This window comes from Phaethon aethereus, assembly GCF_964289735.1.
Source record: "Phaethon aethereus genome assembly, chromosome: 5".
Taxonomy (NCBI): Eukaryota; Metazoa; Chordata; class Aves; order Phaethontiformes; family Phaethontidae; genus Phaethon; species Phaethon aethereus.
In genome coordinates, this window is record NC_138579.1 from 60218778 (window position 1) to 60239153 (window position 20376).

The 20376-nt window shown below is 36.0% G+C and overlaps 1 protein-coding gene across 1 annotated transcript in view; it reads right to left on the reverse strand.

Moving 5' to 3' along the window:
• The window catches only part of IRAG1 (inositol 1,4,5-triphosphate receptor associated 1), a gene marked incomplete at both ends in the record, with an annotated part of 39902 nt that extends 19926 nt beyond the window's left edge, over positions 1-19976 (reverse strand). The window contains 8 exons of the mRNA XM_082000189.1: positions 1377-1964; positions 3117-3158; positions 3586-3635; positions 4067-4141; positions 5131-5304; positions 10452-10522; positions 13309-13409; positions 19911-19976. Coding sequence (XP_081856315.1) covers positions 1377-1964; positions 3117-3158; positions 3586-3635; positions 4067-4141; positions 5131-5304; positions 10452-10522; positions 13309-13409; positions 19911-19976 — 1167 coding nt within the window. The remainder of the gene's footprint in view (positions 1-1376; positions 1965-3116; positions 3159-3585; positions 3636-4066; positions 4142-5130; positions 5305-10451; positions 10523-13308; positions 13410-19910) is intronic.
• Between the last annotated feature and the right edge of the window lie 400 nt (positions 19977-20376).

Here is a 20376-nt window from a genome sequence, read left to right on the forward strand (position 1 = left end):
AGCCCTGTGTTCATCTTAAAATATTAACTACTGGAGGTCAAAGAAAGTACTCTTACTAAGCTGCTAAGGAAAGTAACTACTATTTTTTTTTTTTTCCCTTTTCTTTCAAAGGTAATTTTTGCTATACACTCATAGTAGTTGCTTTATGAGGGTGGTTTATCATTTCATGACATTTCTACTTTTTTCAATACACTGGTTAATTCTTAGGGTTTAATTCTTAATTTTTACCAATCATTTAGACCATTATTTAACAACAGATTAGTTTTTAGACAATTATTTAACAACAGATTAGTTTATGAATTTCATAGTTCAAGTCTATCCTTCAAGAAGCTGACATATTTGCACCCTATTAGAATTAGGAACTGTACGTCCGGCCTCTACCTGCCCTTCCTTTCAGAGACACCCAGTTTTAAAACTCCAGACACTTTGAGACATTTTCAATAAGCAAAAAAATCACACCAAAACAACTTCCTGTCCCCAGAGGTCTTGCAAATGTAATGTTATTGCAAAGGGTACTATTCTTTAATGACAGGACTACTGCCCTTAGAAGAGAGAATACCAACCAAAACAGGACTCAAAAACACTCATCTGAACAAAGTAAAAGTGATTTTTAAATCCAAAGAAAGTTTACAAGTAGTCTATGACATGCAGAGGCTTGTAAGTTCTCAAACAAGAGTTAAAGATTTCTGTTTATATATAGGTCTCAGCCCACTCATACCAAAATCAGTCAATTAGCCTGTGGATCTGAGGACAATTCCTAAGGAGCAGAAAAAGTACAGCACTGGGAAGTGAAGGAAGTAAAAGAGCATAAGTGACCCTTTTAAAGAGAATGTTGTTACATCCTGAGGAAGGAAAGATTCTTCAGATCTAAAATTCTCTTTAGAAATCAAAATACATCATTTTAGTCCCAAGTACATTTTACAAATTACATGATTGTTAATCAACTGCTTCCTGTTTATATGTCATGTAAATGATGCAAAAATGAGATATATTGTCTTTTAGACTACCTTTCTGTCACAATGAAAGCAATTAGTGCTTTCTTGACACCAGTATTACAATTTTATTTTGGGGGACAAAAACCTGCATTTGCAAGACCATATTCACATGCATATGTGCATGTTGAAGAGACCAAAGTGCAGTTGATACATATTTGAAGAGAACTAAACAATAGAGTAATTCCATGGAATTTAGTTACAGGTTACAATTTACTAAAGTTGCAAAGGAAAAACACAATGCAATTCTGTATTGATTTTGTTGAAACTGTTTCCCATTATATTACTGTATGTTTCTTGCAATGATAAAAATAATGCTAAGCAAGTTCAAAGTTTAGTAAGAAATGAAAATAAAACAGGATACAGCTGATGACTAGGACTCACCTCCCTGAGCTTCGTCAATTTCTGCATTCGAACTGGTTGAACTTGGATTTGAAGGTCTTTGAATGCTTTTAGTTGATTGCTGGATTTATTACCAACAACAAAGCTTTTATCTTCCTCAGATGGTAATTTTAAAGGTGTTTTATCTTTCTGTCCAGGCTCTAAGCTATCCCATGATACAGCCCGTAGTAGAGGAGGACGCAGTCCACACAGTTTAAATTCTGGTTTACATGAAACTTTATGGTCCCTCATTTCTGCAACGGGAATTTTTAGCTTTGAGTCTATATTTCCTGGTCCTGGCAGATAGGTTCTTAAAGGAACATCATTTTCTTTTGCTTTCTTGAGGAATGATTTTCCAAGTTCATTTTCACAAGCACTCATGTAAGTGTTAAGAGACATTCTGCCACCATCACCACCTGAAGGAGAGCATTTAGGCAAAGTATCCATATGTTTACGTGGATCAAAGTTTTCTTTTTGTTCCAAGAGCTTCTCTTTGGAGTTTTCAAAACCAGCAGAACGAGGAACTAACCTTCCCTGAGAAATCTTTCTTTGATCATTCTGCCTTCGATCAATTAATCCTTTCGCAGCATTCTGAAAGTAGAGGGACACATAAAGCAGAGCAACAAATGCAGATTTCTCTTTCCCCTGCCCAAGGACAGATTTTTACTGTAAAAAGCCATTTCCTTTTCAGTGACATTTGCTTTTAAATATGCGCTGTTGATGAGAGAAATAATTTTTAAAAGGCACTTGAAAGAACACTGAATTGGGAATCTCTGAACTTTTGAGGTAACCTCCTCCCATTCCAGAGTCCATTATAGCAATCCTCACATAGCAAAGTTTCTCATCATCTTAATGGAAGGTTTGTCTGAGTACACGCCTTTAACCCTGTATCTTATAGCACTGTTACTTTCCTTTGATTGTTTTCTGTTAGTCCCTCACTTCCCAAGGGAAAAAAAATATGGGCTTGTATACTATGTTAAAGCACATATTGTAATTCCTCTCTTCTTACTCTCTGTGCAGTATCATAGATTATAATTTGGCTGCAATCTCTACAGGAGAACTGGCAAAAGAATGTTTGCCTATACCTTGAATACTTTGGTACAGAATCTGTATTTTGTCTAAGGGCACCTGTGTCAGCAATTTAACGCAACCAACATATAATCTAACTGTGCGATCTGCCTTAGATATGTTGCTACTCCTCCTCTCCTTTCTAGTTACTGCTCAAAAATTCTGCTGTCATACTGGTTTTTGTAAGTATTGCCTAATCCATTCACAGCAGAATCTCTTTAAAGGGCCATCTGATATTACCTAAATGAAATTAGGAAGCATTCATGTAAATGGCTCCAGCAATAGTGGTGTTGGAGCAGTAACATCCCATTAGCGGTGCGGAACATGAGGCATTGAAAACTCTTCCACAGAGCCAAAGGGGTCTGGAAGAGGGTATCTGCCTAAAACACCAGCATATACCGAAATGGCTATAGATATTTTTTACTTTACTTATAAAGGTATTCACTATATTGATTTTAATTAAGATAGAGCAGGGCACATGATAGGATGTAAAGGCTACCTGTAAGCCCATCGTCCTCTACTACATTTGGAGGTGCTTCACAGTCTCTCAGAGCAGTATCATTTTTCTTTTCACTCAGTGAACAGCCTTTTAGCCTTTTTAGTCACATAAGTCAGTCATACGTGTGCTGACACAAACAGGCAGATTTTGTTCAACACTTAAGGTAAAACACTTACTTCTGCAGTTTGCCTGTCATCCTCTTTCACAGTTCTGTTATTCTAGCAAAAAAGGAAGAAAAAAGTTGCCTTACAAGGTTATCTTTCACATCTATACTGCAAATGTTAGATATAGATACTAATGGATGAAATTTGAATCTCTCAACTTTTACACTGCTTGTCACATTTATGAAGTAATTTTAGGGACTAGTTTTTTCCATTGATTATGATTATATTGGATCTTTTTCCATTTTCCAGACCTAGCAGATCTGTATGATCCTTCAGCACTTGTTACCTCATGGACTTTTGTCTTCAGAGTAAACATTTATTAGTCACTCACTCTGCAGATAAACCATATCAATAATCCAATCTTGGTATATAAAATGGTATTCAAAACATCCCATTTTCCTCAGAGACCAGCAGGACAGCATAGTGTAATATAGTACTGTAATAACTAGGCTACTGTAAAGACTACTCAGCTCTTTCTTACCTGCCCTGGAGATACTGACTCAACACTACTGGTTGTGCATGCATCAGACCCTAGAAAGATACACACATGATTAGGGCATATCCTGACATTGTGCTCAAAATTTTTCCTACTACAGCATTAGCAAACACATACACGCACAGTTCCATATAACATATTAAGTACGAAATTTAAATGTGGAAAATACTATTTAAAAAGGGGAAAAAAATATCTAAAATATAGTAACTGAAAGATCGTTAAAGCTTCTCAAAACTCCATTACTGAAAAGAATGAAAAAATAGACCATGTAACCTAGCAGCACCACAGGAATAAAAATATAACAAAAAATATGTAATTAAAATATATATTGTGGATATTCATGAGCTTTGTCATATTCAGGAGGAGATGCCTGAATCTACAGATTTGACTTCTCAAGAAATATTAAGAAATACATTTTTGGTGAGCTTTTATAAGTTAACGTTTGAGCCTGCATAGATCATTTTACCTGATGGAACTGGAAGAGTGAGAGAGTTGCTCCGAGATGCTACTGGTGAAACTTTAGGACTAAGTGTTGGGGAAACTGTATCATTAGAACAAAGACAAAAACAAAAAAGAAGGTAATTTTACTTTCCAGGATTGTAGCTTCTGAGTTTTCAAATTCAGATAAGATTAAAACATGAATCTCAGTCAGTCACGTGTTTGTCCAGAATGTGACAAGTCATTTAATTGCCAAGTTGTACTTGGTTTTATCTCTTATACCTGCCATAACCTAATAAGGATTATGTGTATCAACAGAATTGTATTCTCCTCAGTTTTCTGATACTGTAAGCACTGCAGAGAAGTAGACACAAGAGAAGGATTCACAAGGAATTTAGGGGGAAAAAAAGAAAACTTAATTTTAAAAAGTATAGTTGTTTTTACCCCTCCAGAAAGTGTCAAGCCAATTTTTAAGAGAGAACTTTGTTTTGAATGGGCATTTGAAAGCTAAATGACAGTCCTTCTTCATGATACAATGGCATTTTGTCCTAGTTTTCAAACACTTCATGTGAGGGGAAAAAATAATTTCAATTGACATTCGAGAACAAAACATTTTATTCTGCTGTTTCTAAAGAAGGATCTGGTCCATTTAGCTTAGTTTATGACTATGTTCAGAATAAAAGCCTGTGTAATTATGTCTGGTGGGAATGTTTTTTCAGCAGTATGAATCTTGCCATTAAAATTTCATTTTATGTATGATAGGCACTTTAGGAAGAAAATCTTCACAAACAGATATTTGTGACCATTTTTAAAAATTCCAACAGAAATACTTCATGCTTTCATGTAACAGTGTTTGCAGTGTGTCATTCAGGCACTTAAAAACTTCACACCATCTTCAACTGTTACATCTGCATATAGAGATTGGCCATTTCTGTCTTATATGGAATTGTGAGGAGGGGCAGAGGTATTCTGACCTTCAAATTGAAGTGTATACATACAGCAGCAGTGTATGCATCATAGTAGATGCTTGTTTGTGCCTTTGCAGATCTTTGAAGTAGAATATAAAATAATGTTTTCGGAATCTGCACCTACCTGTGGGTGACTCCGGAAGGCTGCTTCTTGACTTTCTGCCTCTGCGCAGTAGAAACCTCTCGCTCACTTTCTTCGCTTCTTCTAGTAATTCAAGATTCTTCTTTTTGTCTTCCTCTGATATTTTAACATCTGGTAGCTGATCATTTACCAGATCAATCACGTGACCGCTGTTGTCTGAGTAGAAAACATCAGAATTAGAGCTGTACTTCATATTTCCAGATGTGTTGTGACATTTCAGTGTAACAAAGGAATTGCAAGTCCCATTAGAACATCCAGTGGTTAAAGAAGGCATTGTTAGAGATCGCTTTTCCTCATGCCCACTTATGTCGATGTGTTAGATGTGTGACCCAGGAGAATGCATGGACCACAAATTGAGCACCACTGCCTTACACTTAGATCTTTAGACTAATGCATCATTTTCTAAACAATTTGTATTTAATTGTAGGAAGACCCCATTAATCCCTGGCTTCCAAATTGGTTGAAAATACTAAACTTTGAGCATGAATTTGTACCATTCTCCAGGCTATGATTAAGCAAAGAATGTAGCCTATTGTTGGAAAGGCCTTTTCTGTATGAGTTGTTATGGCTTCTATAAGCACGTAGGCTTGTATGGAGAAACAGTTACCTAAAAACAACAGGCCAAAGAAAGGAAACGTATATGCTGACAAGGTACTATGTGCAAGTTTTTCATGGGTTGATAAACTCTACAGACTAGTAAGCTTGTTGGATCTGCAAGAACTGATAAATAGATCACCAAGAGTATGCTCAATCTGTACCAGCCTACTGGCACACACTGGCATCAACAACAGACTGCAATTCATCCATTTACTCTCAGGTAACTGAGAACAGTTGTGACTGTGTGAGTGAACTAAGTATATGAGTGAATAAGTGACTGTGTTGTGTGAAGAGTTATTTGGTATTAATAACACTTTGATCACATTAACAACAGCTTAGTGAATAATGTGTTCTAAGAAACATCAGTTGTGACTGTCTCTCTCCCCAGCCTGATGCCTGTATTAGGGAAGAGGGAATTTGTAACACTTTTTTGCAATAAGAACAACTTACTAAAGAACAGCTTGGGTGAGAGGGAGGGATGTCATCAGGTAATACGAGAAAAATATTTTTATATTTGACAAGAGCCATTACAAAACGATCAGTCTTCAGAAAAGCTAAGGACATAAGTAAGCAGCAAGAACTCAAAGGTTTTTGGTGTGTGTTTGGGTTGTTTTTTTGTTCGTTTTTTTGGGAGGTGGTGTTTTGTTTTTAATTTCCATAAATGTAGTTCAAGATTGGATATTCTTAAAGTGATTTATTTTTAATGAAGTATCAGTTTTGTTTTACACTAGGATTTGTGGATTGAATGTTTGAGAGAAGGACCTCCCATGGCACTTTCCTTGGGCCAGCAGAAGAGGAGAGCTGCAAGGTATGGCAATTTCCATCTTCCTTGAGCAGAAGGTTTTCCTCACTATACTGAATTTTGCCTTTTTATATTTGCCTCGCCTTCCACCTCTTTACCACCTTTACCACTTCCATTTCCCTTCCCCTTTGCTGCCATTTCCTCTTTTCTCATAAATTCCCTTTAGTTTCTCCCGCTGCTTCTCACCTCAGCACCTGCTTACAAATGAGAAGTGTTCAAAGAATCACTTTTTGGTTATTTCAAGTCTACACGTTTATGATTTTGTACATGTCTATGAAATTACATTTCTTTCAGGCAAGTCAGACCTCCAACAGGAAACATTTTGTAACAGGTTTAATTAGAAAATGGCTAACTTAGAAGAGCAACATCTTAGAATCATAGAGTAATTCAGGTTGGAAAGGACTATTGGAGGTCATCCAGTCTAACCTGTTCAAAGCAGAATGAGTGGGTGAAATCAGACCGGGTTGCTGGTCTTTCAAGAAAACCTGGTCTTGAAAAACCTCTAAGGATGGAGATGCAAAACCTTGCTGGGCAGATTGTTCTTTATACCACTCAGAGCTTCACTTGTTTCAAATTAGACCTATTGCCTCTTGTTCTCCTGCCATAGGCCTGGATCCATTTTTTTGATAATCTTCTCATTGGTATTGAAAGGCTGTATTAGGTTTCACCTAAAGTCATCTCTTCTCCAGGCTAAATTAGGCCAGCTCCTTCATCCTTCACTTACAGGGCAAGTGTTTTAGCCTCTGAACCACCTTCATGGCCCTCCATCGGACACACTCCCATTTGTCAACACCCTTTTTCTACTGGAAGTCCCAAAACCAGATGCAGTTTTCTAGATGCAGTCTAATGAGTACTAAGTAAAAGGGAATGAACACTTTCCTTCGTCTAGTAGCTAAGCTTCTATTAGTACAGTCCACAACACTGTTAGCCCTCTTTGTTGCAAGGGCGCACTGCTCGTTCATACTCAACCAGCTGTCTACCAAGGCCTCCAGGCCATTTTCAGTAGAGCAGCTTTCCAGCCAGCCATCACCCAGCCTGTACCTACTGCAAGGGGTTGTTCCTTCCCAGATGTAGGACTCTGAATTTGTCTTTGCTGAATTTCGTACGGTTCCTACTGGCTCATTCCTCCAGTCTAGGTCTCTCTGAATTGCAGCACTATCAAGCATATATTAATCTCCCCCACTTTGATTTAATCTGCTAATTTGATGAAAGGGCACTCCATCCTCTTCCTGGTCATTGACAAAGATGGAAAGCACAAATTATTTTCTTGACTGGCTTCCAAGACACAGCCAAAGTCCTGCCACAGCAGCTGGAACAGAAAGCAGGCTTGAAGCAAAGCTCTGTCTTCAGCAGAATGACATCTGGGAAGGTTTGTTTCTTTCAGAGAATACTCTCCTTTTGCTAACATCTAGGGAGCATATGACCAACGAACCAGTCGCTACTCTCAGAGCCAAATTATCCAACCAATATTTTACCTGTACAGTTGTCCACTCATCCATATCGTAAAGTCCTAATTTGGATACCAGACTGCAGGGGTGGAGGGGAACAGCTCTTGCTGCTGCATCTCTGAATATGGAGGGATAATAATTCTTTTATACAAGTCTGATTTCTACAAATATAGTTCCATAAATTTATTTAGTTTCCACAAGTTTAATTGCCTTTAAAATCAGCTGCTGGCAAGCAGGATAGATTTTAAGTGTTCCAAGTTCCCTTAAGCAGATCTGAGCTGATTTGCATGGATATTATCTCCATCTTAGTTTTATAGGACATAAAAAGGAAGTTTCCCTTTGAGTGTAAGCAGCCAAAACCCACATTTTACTCATGAATTTAAAGGACCAATCACAAAACTGAAGCAAATGCACAAGTCACAACTCTTTGAAGCCTCCTAACAATCTTTTAGTGGGCTCTCAACTACATTTTCGTAGGCATACTGATACAACTGAGTACCCAGTTACAAAACAGAATCAGAAACTAGTAAGGATTAATTCTGGTTAATTAAGCACCTTCTCTCTGCATGGCTGAGAAGCTAACTCTAGTACAAGAGTGGAACTACTACTTAAGATAATAAAATATTTCATGTAAGAAAAAGGCAATGTTAAGGATGTTCTGCTAAATTTATAAATCTCCAATTCTCTATTAGTGTGGAACTAGCCCAGGATCCCAGATGTATAAAATTATTATTGTATTTTTGTCATGTCACAAATATAAAATTAATTCCAGCAAACTAACCCTCATAAATCCACAAAAAGGGAAATAAAATATGTAATAATACATTAAATTCTGCCAGAAAGGGTTCTGGACTCTCTGTTTTGACCACCAGAAAGAAAAAAAATAAGGTATATACACTGTCAATAGCAGACAGTTTGGGTTACTTTCAGAGGTACCAATTAATTTTTTTTTTCATGCAATACTGCCTATATGAGAGAAAGCAGAAACATATCTATGATTTAGAGAAAGTAGTCTTAGCTAGAGCCATTTTTCAACCCTAGGGGTGCATGATCTGCTCTCAGCAGCAGATCAGTGCTTCTTATAAGAAATATTTGCTGACACTGCCAGGAATCTCTTTGCTATTGGAAAATGCAGAAGTGCTCCATGAACCCCCATGTCTATGTTCAATATATTGATGAAGAACAACTCCACACATCTGAGTTTCTTAATAAAAACACATAAAAAGGACTTACATAAAAAGGACTCCTTAATAAAATCTCAATTACTAAAAGCAAGCTGAGATGATAAAACAGAATTTTTATTCTGAGTATTTTGAGTATCAGAGAGGTAGCAGGGCTCTGATACTTGCTAATGTATTAGTAAAGAAAAAAAAAAGATACAGATGCATCTCTTTCAAGTTGCCTAAGAACTAGATTCCTTAGTGATAGCAGGAAGGGTGTTTCCCTTTAAAAGCCTTTGGGAGTATTGGAATAGTCACCTGATGAACTTGGTTTTAAGTCTGTCACAAAACCAGTATTTTTTTTAACATATGCAATGATCACACAAGTCCATGATTTTACTGAAAACTGTTTTCATGCACAGCATAAAGCAGTGATAACTGGCTCAAATTAAGTTAATAGCTGGGAGAAAGTAATATTGTTGTAAAGACAAAAACAATTTTTAAAATTTATTCTGATTCCTCCCACTACCCGCCCCTTATGGTAGGAGGTCTCTCATGCTTCATCCTTTACATGTGATAGTATATTCTATCAACTCTGTTCAACTTTTACTTTACAGGAAATACATAAATGGAGACAAGTAACAACCCAAATGCAAACAAACCAAGACTAACTACTGATGGGAACTTTGCCACTGACTTAACAGGATGAGCATTTATCTCAGTTTGTAGTACTCACAAATCTGCATCCACACCATCAGTACCCTTGAACAACAATTTACTCCACAGGTAGCTACCGGAAAACTAACAGAACTAATCATGTAATAAGAGAGTTATTAGAAAGTGAAGAAATTAAGAAAATCTTCCCCTGGATAGCTTGTTTTCATTTGAAGCTTTATCTGATATGATAGCCAAACTAAATAACTTGAAACTTGCTAAAAAAATTCCAATTGGTCAAAAGTAACAAAAACAGTATTACTGAACAGTGTTTTGCGTACAACAAGAATTTTAAGCATATATATCTCCAGCCTTCTAAAAACGTTAGGCTAACACACTAATCTAACAACTTTATGAAACTAACAAGACGCATATCTCCCTGGATATGTCTGCATGCAATCCACTTACTATCATAAGCTCATGATCACAATTCAACATGCTAGTACTATTCCCTATGCATGCATTACAGACTATGCATAGGAAAAAAACTGTAGTCAATACAGTCAGACTACATTTAGGTCTCTATTGCATGTCACGTTTTCTGAGAAAACATCCCAGCTTAAATGAATAATTACTTCTTACCAACAGAAGTCAATGAACTTGTTGGGTTCCTAATGGCACGGTTAGAATGTCTCCTATGAGGACTACGAGGCCTAGAGAGAAAAATGAGCAAACAAAAATTATGATAGTATGCCACCAAAAAAAAGTTCTATCTCTCTATAAAAATTCAACATTAAAAAGAAAGTACTTTTCTTTGGTTAAAAAAAATGAAAACAAAAAGGTTTGGTTTTTTTTAAATTTTGTTTTATCTCCAAACAACTGGAAAATGGAGGAAGATTGCAGAAAGGAGGAAAATTACAGAAATTGCTCTCACAAAGGAGTTCTGACATTTGCTGATAACCTCACACACTGTGAATTTGATTATCATGACTTAAAACTCATGTAAATATAGTACATTGCAAAAATAAAATTAGTCTTTGTAAGTTATTAGTGTTTCCTAAACTAAGTTTTATGACTGAAATAAATTCTTAAATTCCCCACACTGACACTCCCATATAGCAATATAGGAACTTCCTAGATTGAAAACCAGGTGAAAGTCTCAAATGACTGCAGAAAATTAAATGCTGATCCAGCAAATAATACTGCTTTTAAAGGGCTGCATTGTAATTCTGACTCTAAAGTAATCTTAAAGTTTGGAGAAGTACACTTTAAAAATACAAGCAAATTATAGTATAAATTTATGATCAACACTTTCTGATTATTTTTTCCCCATGTTTTAAGTCTAAGGACAGGTCAATAAATTAAAAATGCCAGATCAAGAAGTATATTTTATCAAAAGACTGAACATAACCTTAATTCAACTCAAAATTAAATTGAAGTTTTCAACTTCAAACAGGATTATTATTTCTATTCAACAGCTTACTTTCAGATATGCTTAACCTCAAGGTGGTATTCTTGTCCTCTCTACCTGAATAGGCCCAAACATCTGCTTCAAAACTCACTGTACGATAGTATTCAAGCTAGACATTTAAGTTGTTCAACTACCTAGCTTAGAAATGTTATCTACTTGAATTTTCAACTGATACTTATTTTGTTTCACAAGATTAGGAATGTGGTCCTATCCTAGTTTCCAGGTGCTGCAGAAATTTCTTTTGCAGCTTCACTGAAACGGTAAGGAGGACTGAACAGATACAAGGGAGGAAGGGAAAGAAGAGAGCTGGGAAAAAAGCCTACACTTGTTGCATTTGTTTTTTAGATAGAAAAAAAGTCCAGTAACTCAATTCCCAATGCTTTCAACTCAGGACTTTAAAAGAACTGAGCACATCTTAACTGGCTTTAGACGAAAATGTTAAAGATGCTGGCTAATAATATAATGATATTCTAATATCTCAGAATATTATTTTATGAAACAAAGTTAGCCAGCAATGCCAGACTATCAACAATTTTTGTAAGGAAAGAAACAATATACAATAACAGTAGCTTCACCAGCATCACCTTAAGTTATATTAAATATTATGTGTTTTAAGTCAATAGCAAGAAAATATGCACAAGACTGGAAGGTACATTTATCCTGAAAGATATATGTAATATGCTAAACCTGTCAAAAGAGATAAGAAGCATTGTCAGCAGTTTATAAAACTATAAAATGTTAAGTATAAAAAAAAATACTTGCAAAACCATTTTACTATTAGTAAAAATCGCAAAGTATTTTTATGATCATAAGACTTCCTTGAAGATTTTCTGCCCTCACAAGTAAGTCTTATTATACAAACTGTCATCCATTGCAAGTCCATCTTTTGCCAAAAACCTTCCTTATTCATTAAAACACGTGTTAGCAATTATAAGGAACATGCAAACAAGATTGTTTTTAAGAACAACATAGTTTGTTGCTGCATTTTCCTTTCAATAGACAAAAGAATTACAGTAGATTACAAATGTTATTGCTACAATGTCTATTTTTCAGCATAACACTAAGAATATTTTAATAAGATCGTAATATAGCTAGTTCTGTAATTCAAGAAAGGAACAGCCAACATGGGCTTTGTACAGAAGATACACCCATTTGCAAGAGTCAACACTGATGGCTGAGCACACCTTGAGGAACTTACATCTTTAGTATTTTAAAAAACAGTACTTTTTTCAAGTCTTACAAGGATTAATTTCCTAACTGTACATTAGTCTACAAAGTTCTTATTAGTTCAGTGAAAATACTTATATGATTAAAGACAGCACTATTGGTGTATATATGTAATTAGTAGACCACAATTAGGGATTTAGCTGCTAAATGGCAAAATATCCCTGGGGGAGAATATTTCAGGAAACACAAAAATGCTCAGTTCTACATTTTTTGGTCTCAGTTGCCCATTGACTGGGTCTAAGTAAAGGTTAAAATCTGGACAGAAGGACAGTATTGCACATTGCCATGCACAGAATATGAGGAATCCAACTGTCATCCTTGTAGTACGTGTAGGATTGTAGCACACACACGCACACCACTATATATCTACAAAAGAATTTGACCAAGCAATTTTTTCCTCATCAGACCATACTTTATTTGCCTGCAAAAGAATGGGCTTCAAAACTTACAGCTTTTAGTCCAAATTATGCAAAACTTTAATTTACATTTTTATTTTAGTTTCAAATGATGCTATTCTGAAAGATAAGAAAGTTCATGTAAATTTAAAATATACTGAGTCAGGTTGGCAGGCTTAGTATTATATGAAACTCTACTCTTTAGTATCAATTATATTCCTGCTCCCCCCCTTCCCTGCATCCAAAAAGTCATCATCAAAATGCAGAGACAATATTATCAAGTTACAAATAGAGGTACAGCAATAATATTTTAATATAAAATACATTTCAAAGTAATATTTTAGAAACACAGCTTCTAGAATTACTGTACAAGTTATGCATAGATTGGTAACATATTATATAGTACCTGTTAACCAGATTTTTATCAATTTCTACATCTGGCGTAAGAGCATTCTCTGGAAGAACAATAGAAGGCGTACTGCATGTTGTCCCTTCAACAGTAGTGTCCTGAATGGTTTGTGACAAATATAAAAATGTAGTTAAAGAGAAATTCAAAACACTGCATATTGATGTTTTATGTGGAAAATAATGTGTATTGCTCAATTTAGCTAAAAGAGAAGATGACTGAACTAAGTGAGAATTAGCCCTTATTTGATAAAACAAATCTGAATTAGAGGCCCATACTTAAATTGCTAAACAGAGATGCTGGAGACCTGGACTGTCTGTTTTCTTTGCAAATTTTTAACGCATGTAAGCTAAATTCAATAAGCATGGAACTAATGAGAAAGCTTTAAAATGGTAGACAAACTGATTTTTCACACAGCAAACCATTCCTCTACTGAAGTAGCTGTACAACACTGAGTGAACTCATGAGCTGAATGCAAGAGCGAAAAGCAGCTATGCACAACAGCACTAAATTAGGCACACAAAACCTCCAAACATTCCTAGTGTGCAATGAAAGCTTAAATAAGTGCAGTATTAAGTGTACACATGCTATCCAAAAAACCAGAAAATAACTATAAGCTTATCTTGTTCTATTTGGTTTTCCCTCTCATTAATTGGAAAAATATTTTTTTAAAATATAACTGCAATATTTAATAAAATACAGTATAATTTTTAAGTGACAAAAGAAACTGGCACTGAATATCAACGTATGCTTGCCGCCTTAAAAAATTATGAGAACTTGTCCTGAGAACTTAACCGCACACATTCTACCACAATGATACCGATGAGCTAAAGAGAAGGAATCTGTTTCCTGTGAGATAGCCCAAATGGGGATGCATCAAGTTGAAATAAAGAACTGTGGATTTCTCATAAGTAGTCAAAAAATTATTACTTCTAACCCATGTACTACATCCAGATTCACCAAAAAAAAAAAAAAAAAAAAAAAATCAACTCCTGTACTGTTGAAAGGCTACATAAGCAATCTGATGTTTACAGTCAAGAAGTTGAAAGAAGTGATTCACATAAAATCATGCAGAGAGGGGAAAGTGTAGGCACCTGTTAGAAGTTGCAATTTTTATTTTAGAGTACAATCATGAGGTAAGTAGAACATACCATAGCAGTGTGAGTATTTATAGCCGGAGGGAAAGCTTCCCAAAAGTGGCAGGGGACTGCCATCAATCAGCTTGTAAAATTTAAAGAATAATTTGTAAATTCTCAAATCCTAATTACTTCTGGTAGGCACTGGTACGTACAAATATTATATTTTCTTTAGTTATTTGGAGTCTAAATTTTTCTTGAAACTACATCCCAAAGTTTCATAAGGAATTTTTACTTCAGTTGGCCCCGGATTAGAGAATAGAACAGAACAGAACAATCTTCAATTGGAAGGGACCTACAATGCTTACCTAGCCCAACTGCCTGACTAATTCAGGGCTGACCAAAAGTTAAAGCATGTTATTAAGGACAGTGTTCAAATGCCTCAAACACTGACAGGCCTGGGGCATCAACCATCTCTCTAGGAAGTGACACTTCTGAATTCTCTAAAAGAGCATGTTTGCTATCCATGGCACAAAGTCAGTCACATTCAACTGTTATAAACATCATTTTGCTTTTACTGAAATAGCACTTGCTGTCAATTTTGCTTACTCCTTTTAATAATTTTTACCTACTACATGTTGACATGAATGTAATGAATTTGGAATAACATTTATTTTAGTAATAGTCATAAATAGGCAGGTAATAAAAAGCTGTTATAAAAGCACCGGGTTCGGCATTTACAGTATGAAGCATGTAATAGCTCACAGTTTAACATGTCACCATTTCAGAAGAGAGAAAATTGAATCATTTCAATTATTTGAAATAAAGGCCATCAATGAATAATTGCTTCAGTCATCTACTATCAAGAGGAGAAATTAGTGTAGTCAAAAATTTTGTTACAATAAACAAGTAGCCAAGAGTATAAATTGAAATGGAATTACATAAATCCAGAAAGCTAACAGTTAATGACTGCTAATATCTATCAGATTCAATAGAACTCCTTTCCACATCTCTCCCAAAGCTGCATTTTATTCTTGCTGAAAAAATATATTCACTGATCAATTCAAAGAAAGCAATTGATACAGAAGTATTTTGAATATGGTATAATATTAAAGTATATAGCATAACCCTTCTTCCTCTCAAAGGCAATAAATATGCTTTGGTTTGGACATCTGATTTAGGATTCTTGATTCTGTTGTAAACAGCATTGTTTTGGGTTTTTTTAATCTAAAATAAATACACTCCATGCAGCTCCACACATCTATGTCCGTAATTCTTACATGATGCTTCTCAGCAAGCTCAGACAGTCACAGGAGAGCAGTATGGGAAACAGCCCAAGAAAGTTAACATGAAGATTTAAGGTTAAGAAAAATATCCTTATAATATTGGAAATGTTAGAATGTAAAAGATGATATATCATGTGATTCAAGTGCACAACAGGCATTGTATGATAATAGTTTGAAAGCAATTTTTAGTAGTATTCCTGAAAATGTTACTAAGTAAAAATGTGTTTTGTCTAACAGTCAATGACAAAAATTCAGGTGACCGCCCTGCTTGTAGGGCAAAGCAGCTGAGTACACATGCACATTGTTTATAGTCATCTCATGACCGCCAAAGAGCAAAAGCTTTTGAATGATCTAACATCAGCCTTAAAGTGATTCAAATCCATTTTAGGAATCTAAAACCAGCTCATTAAGAAGAGAAAAGGAAAAGAAAAATGCTGTAGCCAAGGCTAGTTCAGGTCAAGTACAATACATTAATCTCAGTCAGCAGCTATAGCAGTTCAACTTCTACACAGGTGAAAACTCATGCCTCCTATTGTCCAAACCTATTGTACATTTGCACAGGAGACGGGCAGGAAGAGCTAGAGCATGAAGCTCTTTGCAGGGCCAGCTGTCTTGAATCAAAGGAAACCTTCATATTCTGAAGAGTAGTCGGGCTGCTATATCCAGACCTTGGAAGAGAAGCTTTAACAGGAAGCTTAAGTTGTCACACAGCTGGACATCAGCACAAAGATGATACAGAAATTTTCCATCACCCTCCCATTGCCTGCCTGTAACTGCACTCTCTGTCAGCTTCCAGAGAAGTCTGCTCTTCAGCTATCCCCAAGAGCTGACTCAGCTCCTAGTACCACTGACGGCCTGCTACCAAGTCTTTGCTTCCTTTTTGTCCCAAGCCCTCCTACCATAAAAATGTAGGGTAAAACTGACTCCTCCTCTATGGTCAGGTGGGAACTGAGGCACATGCTCTACAAGGGTGATCATGTGCCATCTAGTCTTTCAGGGAGGCTTGTGCAGGGCTGAGAAGATGACACATGCAGTCTGGTCCACAACAGAAGATCTAAGAGGCTCAGGGGATACTCAGGGTGGATAGGATCTGCAGACATTCTGGCTGTTAAGCTCTACCAAGCCCTCACTAAGCATACAGAAAATGTGGTTTTAGTTGTTTTGTAATCCAGCCAAATTTAGGTGGATTTGAACAGTAATGGGGGGGAAAAAGTCTCTCTGCTAAAAGAACTACCCTGCCAGGACAGTCAGATGATAAAGCTTTACTGTATACCACCAGAATTCTTCAAAGCATTGGTGGGGGGGAATCCTCTGCCACCTGGTCATATTCTTCGAAATTAAAGGTCTAGACTAAATTTCAGAATAAATTTGTCCTGAAACAGACACTTATGTGAAGGTCTCAGTAAAGTTATGCATCTCAGAGCAGTCTTTTGAGTGAGATGGGGTTTTAAATAAGCTTAATTTTAGATGTTTAAGTGAAGGTCATTAAATTCAATTGTGACTGCATCTAGTTGAAACAGGCATGAGGACAAAGTAAACATGGGACACCTCCTTCAGAACAAAACAGGTAACATGCAGTGATTTGATGAAAGTACAATACAAATTTAAATAGGAATAATAAAAAAAAAAAGAAATGCAGAAGCTTGAATGATGGAATAATCAGTGAACGAAAAACATTATGGACATCTGAGACAGACTTCTCAGCAGTCAGAGGTGCCAGTAAAATAGCGTTTGGGATACAGAGTGGAGAAAGCTGGAAATAGAAATATGGATTTTTGATTCAAAAAGAAGGAAAGATGACAGCTCACAACCAACCCTGAAAGTGTAGGGAGATTTATAGGCCACTATAAATCTTGACATAACTGGTAAGGATCAAATTTTCTTTGCTGCAGGTACACATTACACGTATAGAAATTGTATTTTTAATACTAAAAATCTGAAACCAGTTTTTAAGGGTGTCAGTGAAAGCATATTATAATATTATATTATTCTATGTGAAATGAATCTAAGTTAAAATATGGAAATTACTAAAAATTACATCTGACAAGTTCTATGATTTATGGTGGGAGATTCTGTAAAAAACACTTCTAAGATGTTCAATACTTACTGTAACAAGACAGCACACAAACTAAGCGTTCTACTAACATACTCAATTCAGACAACATTTCAAACAAGGGGCTGAAGTTTTTTGAATTAGGCTAACAGCCCTCGCACTTGTGTTAATGGGAATTTCACATCTACTTCCCTCAGGAACACAGAGCTACTGAATACTTTGATGAATGTTGTTTACAGTTAGTCAGAATGGTGAACAGAGGGCTGCTGTAAGAAATACTGAAATGGAAAACCACATTTGTTTCCCCAAAATGAATTTGAGAAACATAGTCCTGGTCTTCCCATCATGTGAACTTCGTGACACTTGAAGTGACAAGTGTCCATGTGACACCTGAAGTAAGCAAGAAACTACCTGTGATGTAAGGTTCATTTTGTTTTTCTTAGAACTGTTCTGTGAATGAGTGTGCATTTGTGTGTGCATGCATGGAAAAGGTGGGGAAGCATCTCCTGAAACAGAATGAGGAAGTTAAGACACCAGAAAGCACTTTAGATGAGATTCCAAACTTGGAAAGTTTTGTTCAGTGGCAGAAAACAAGTCCACTAGTTGTTAATTCCTTCTGATGCCCTCTCCTTGCTTGCAAGTCCTTATCTCATGATAAATAATTTAACTTATTACATAGTTATGCTGTAGAACTTGGACTGCAGCAACATCCAAGACTGATAACAGGTATGTACAAGATCAAATTCTCACAATATTGGCTAGCTGCCGTCCTTAAGTAGGCTCACAAATAGTGTGTTGGTTACAGTCTTTCCCCTGTTACTTTGTGCCTAAAGAGAAAAATTTATCAAAAACAAAGCGCTTTTGCACAGTTAACTGATTCACAAACTATCACATTATCATAGTTCATTGAAGACCTACTTCTAAAAGGTCTGTATAATGTATTTTTTTTTTTAATTAGGTGGTTGGAATTCTTCATTTCTCCCATTCGACAAGCACACTCAGAATTAGATTTGTTGATGTCTGCTAGCTTTTCATGTTTTTTTAATCTTTCGGTATGTTTTACTCAGCAAGTCTTTTGTACTAAAATACTCCTCACATGGATGAGTTAAAAAAATTAAAATCTTCTTGACCTAATATATGTTCTCTGCTAATAGTCTGATGAACCTGCATCCATCTGGGGTGTTTATCTTAAACCAGGAAATGAACACTCAGCACAATGTGCAATTTAGATGGAATGCATGACAAATCAGTGTAGGGCTCACTGCTGACAATGTTTTCCAACGTTAAAAGAGCGGATGTTTTCACCTAAAGTGTACAATGCAGTGTCCTCAAATCCAGTGACAGTGATACATTTTTAACTGAAGATGTGCCAGATCATAAATCCTCTCTTTCTTTACACCAGTTTGCATAAAACAGGATGATTTGAATTACCTTTGATTTTGTAATCACAGTAAGGTTCTTTACTTCAGCTAAGGTAACAATGAAACCCGCACCACCACTTCATTAGAACATAAAATTACTTTTAATCAGTGGTATAAATTATTCAAAAGGGAGAAGTATTATCTTTTACTGATTTTTTAAAAAAATTATCTGCAAAGAAAACATGTAAAAACATGTAGATGCCACAAATTAGAGTAGCAAAATGATTAATATATATGGGGAGCACCCACCTGCTCTCTGTATAGTTCCAGTATATGCTCAGCTACTGCTGTGGCAAATAAAGCACTGAGAAAGACTACAAACCAAAAAGCAGATTTCTGTTTTTCACACACGCATGAATTGCATAGCATCTTCTATACCTGTAAAGGCAGCGCTAGATGTTTCAAGACTACTGTGAAGTACAAGCCTAAGTCTTCCACGGTTAAAAATTTCTGTAATAACATCACAAAGGACATTTTTGGACAGCTTTGATATAAATGGTTCAGAACAGACACATCGATAAACCTCCAGATCAAATCGATAAACAAGTGCTTCAGCAACTTCAGCTTCTCATTCCTTAGCCTATAAAACATTCGAAGAATTCTAAGAATATCTACTGAAAGATCATTCATATATTCATCAATTAATCAAAACACTAACACATAGCAATGATTAGATTTTATTTTATGAACTCCTAACTATACACAAACAGGTTTCAGCTTTAGGCTTCCAACAAGTGTCAGTGAACACTTTTGTAAGAGTGCTTACTTTGGCTGGAGGACTGTTGTGTTGTGCCTCTTTTGATTGTCCCTTGTCTTCAGGTGAAGTTGGCATGGTGGACAGTGTGAAGCACTTGGAACTGCAATGTGGACTAACAGGACCATGCACTGCTGAGTGTATCTGTTTCAAGTTAGCCTGAAGGCATAAGCGCTGAGAGGCTTTGTGATCCGCAAGCTGTGTTAGATGCCAAAAATACAAATCAAATCAATTTAAAACTCTATGCTCCAACACTGAAATCACTTAACAATAACAAACAGTATTAAGGTTTGAAATTAAAAATGCTACCTTGTGTTTTATTAACTTTAAGGTATTAAGCTTTCACGGTCAAGTATAAGTTAACAAATGCATTCGAAATGGACAACCTTCCGTTCTTGTTGCTATTTCCATCTCTTCATGCTACCTTACAGATTTTTTTCTTGTTACTATGACTGTTTTGGCTGTGACCAAACTACTC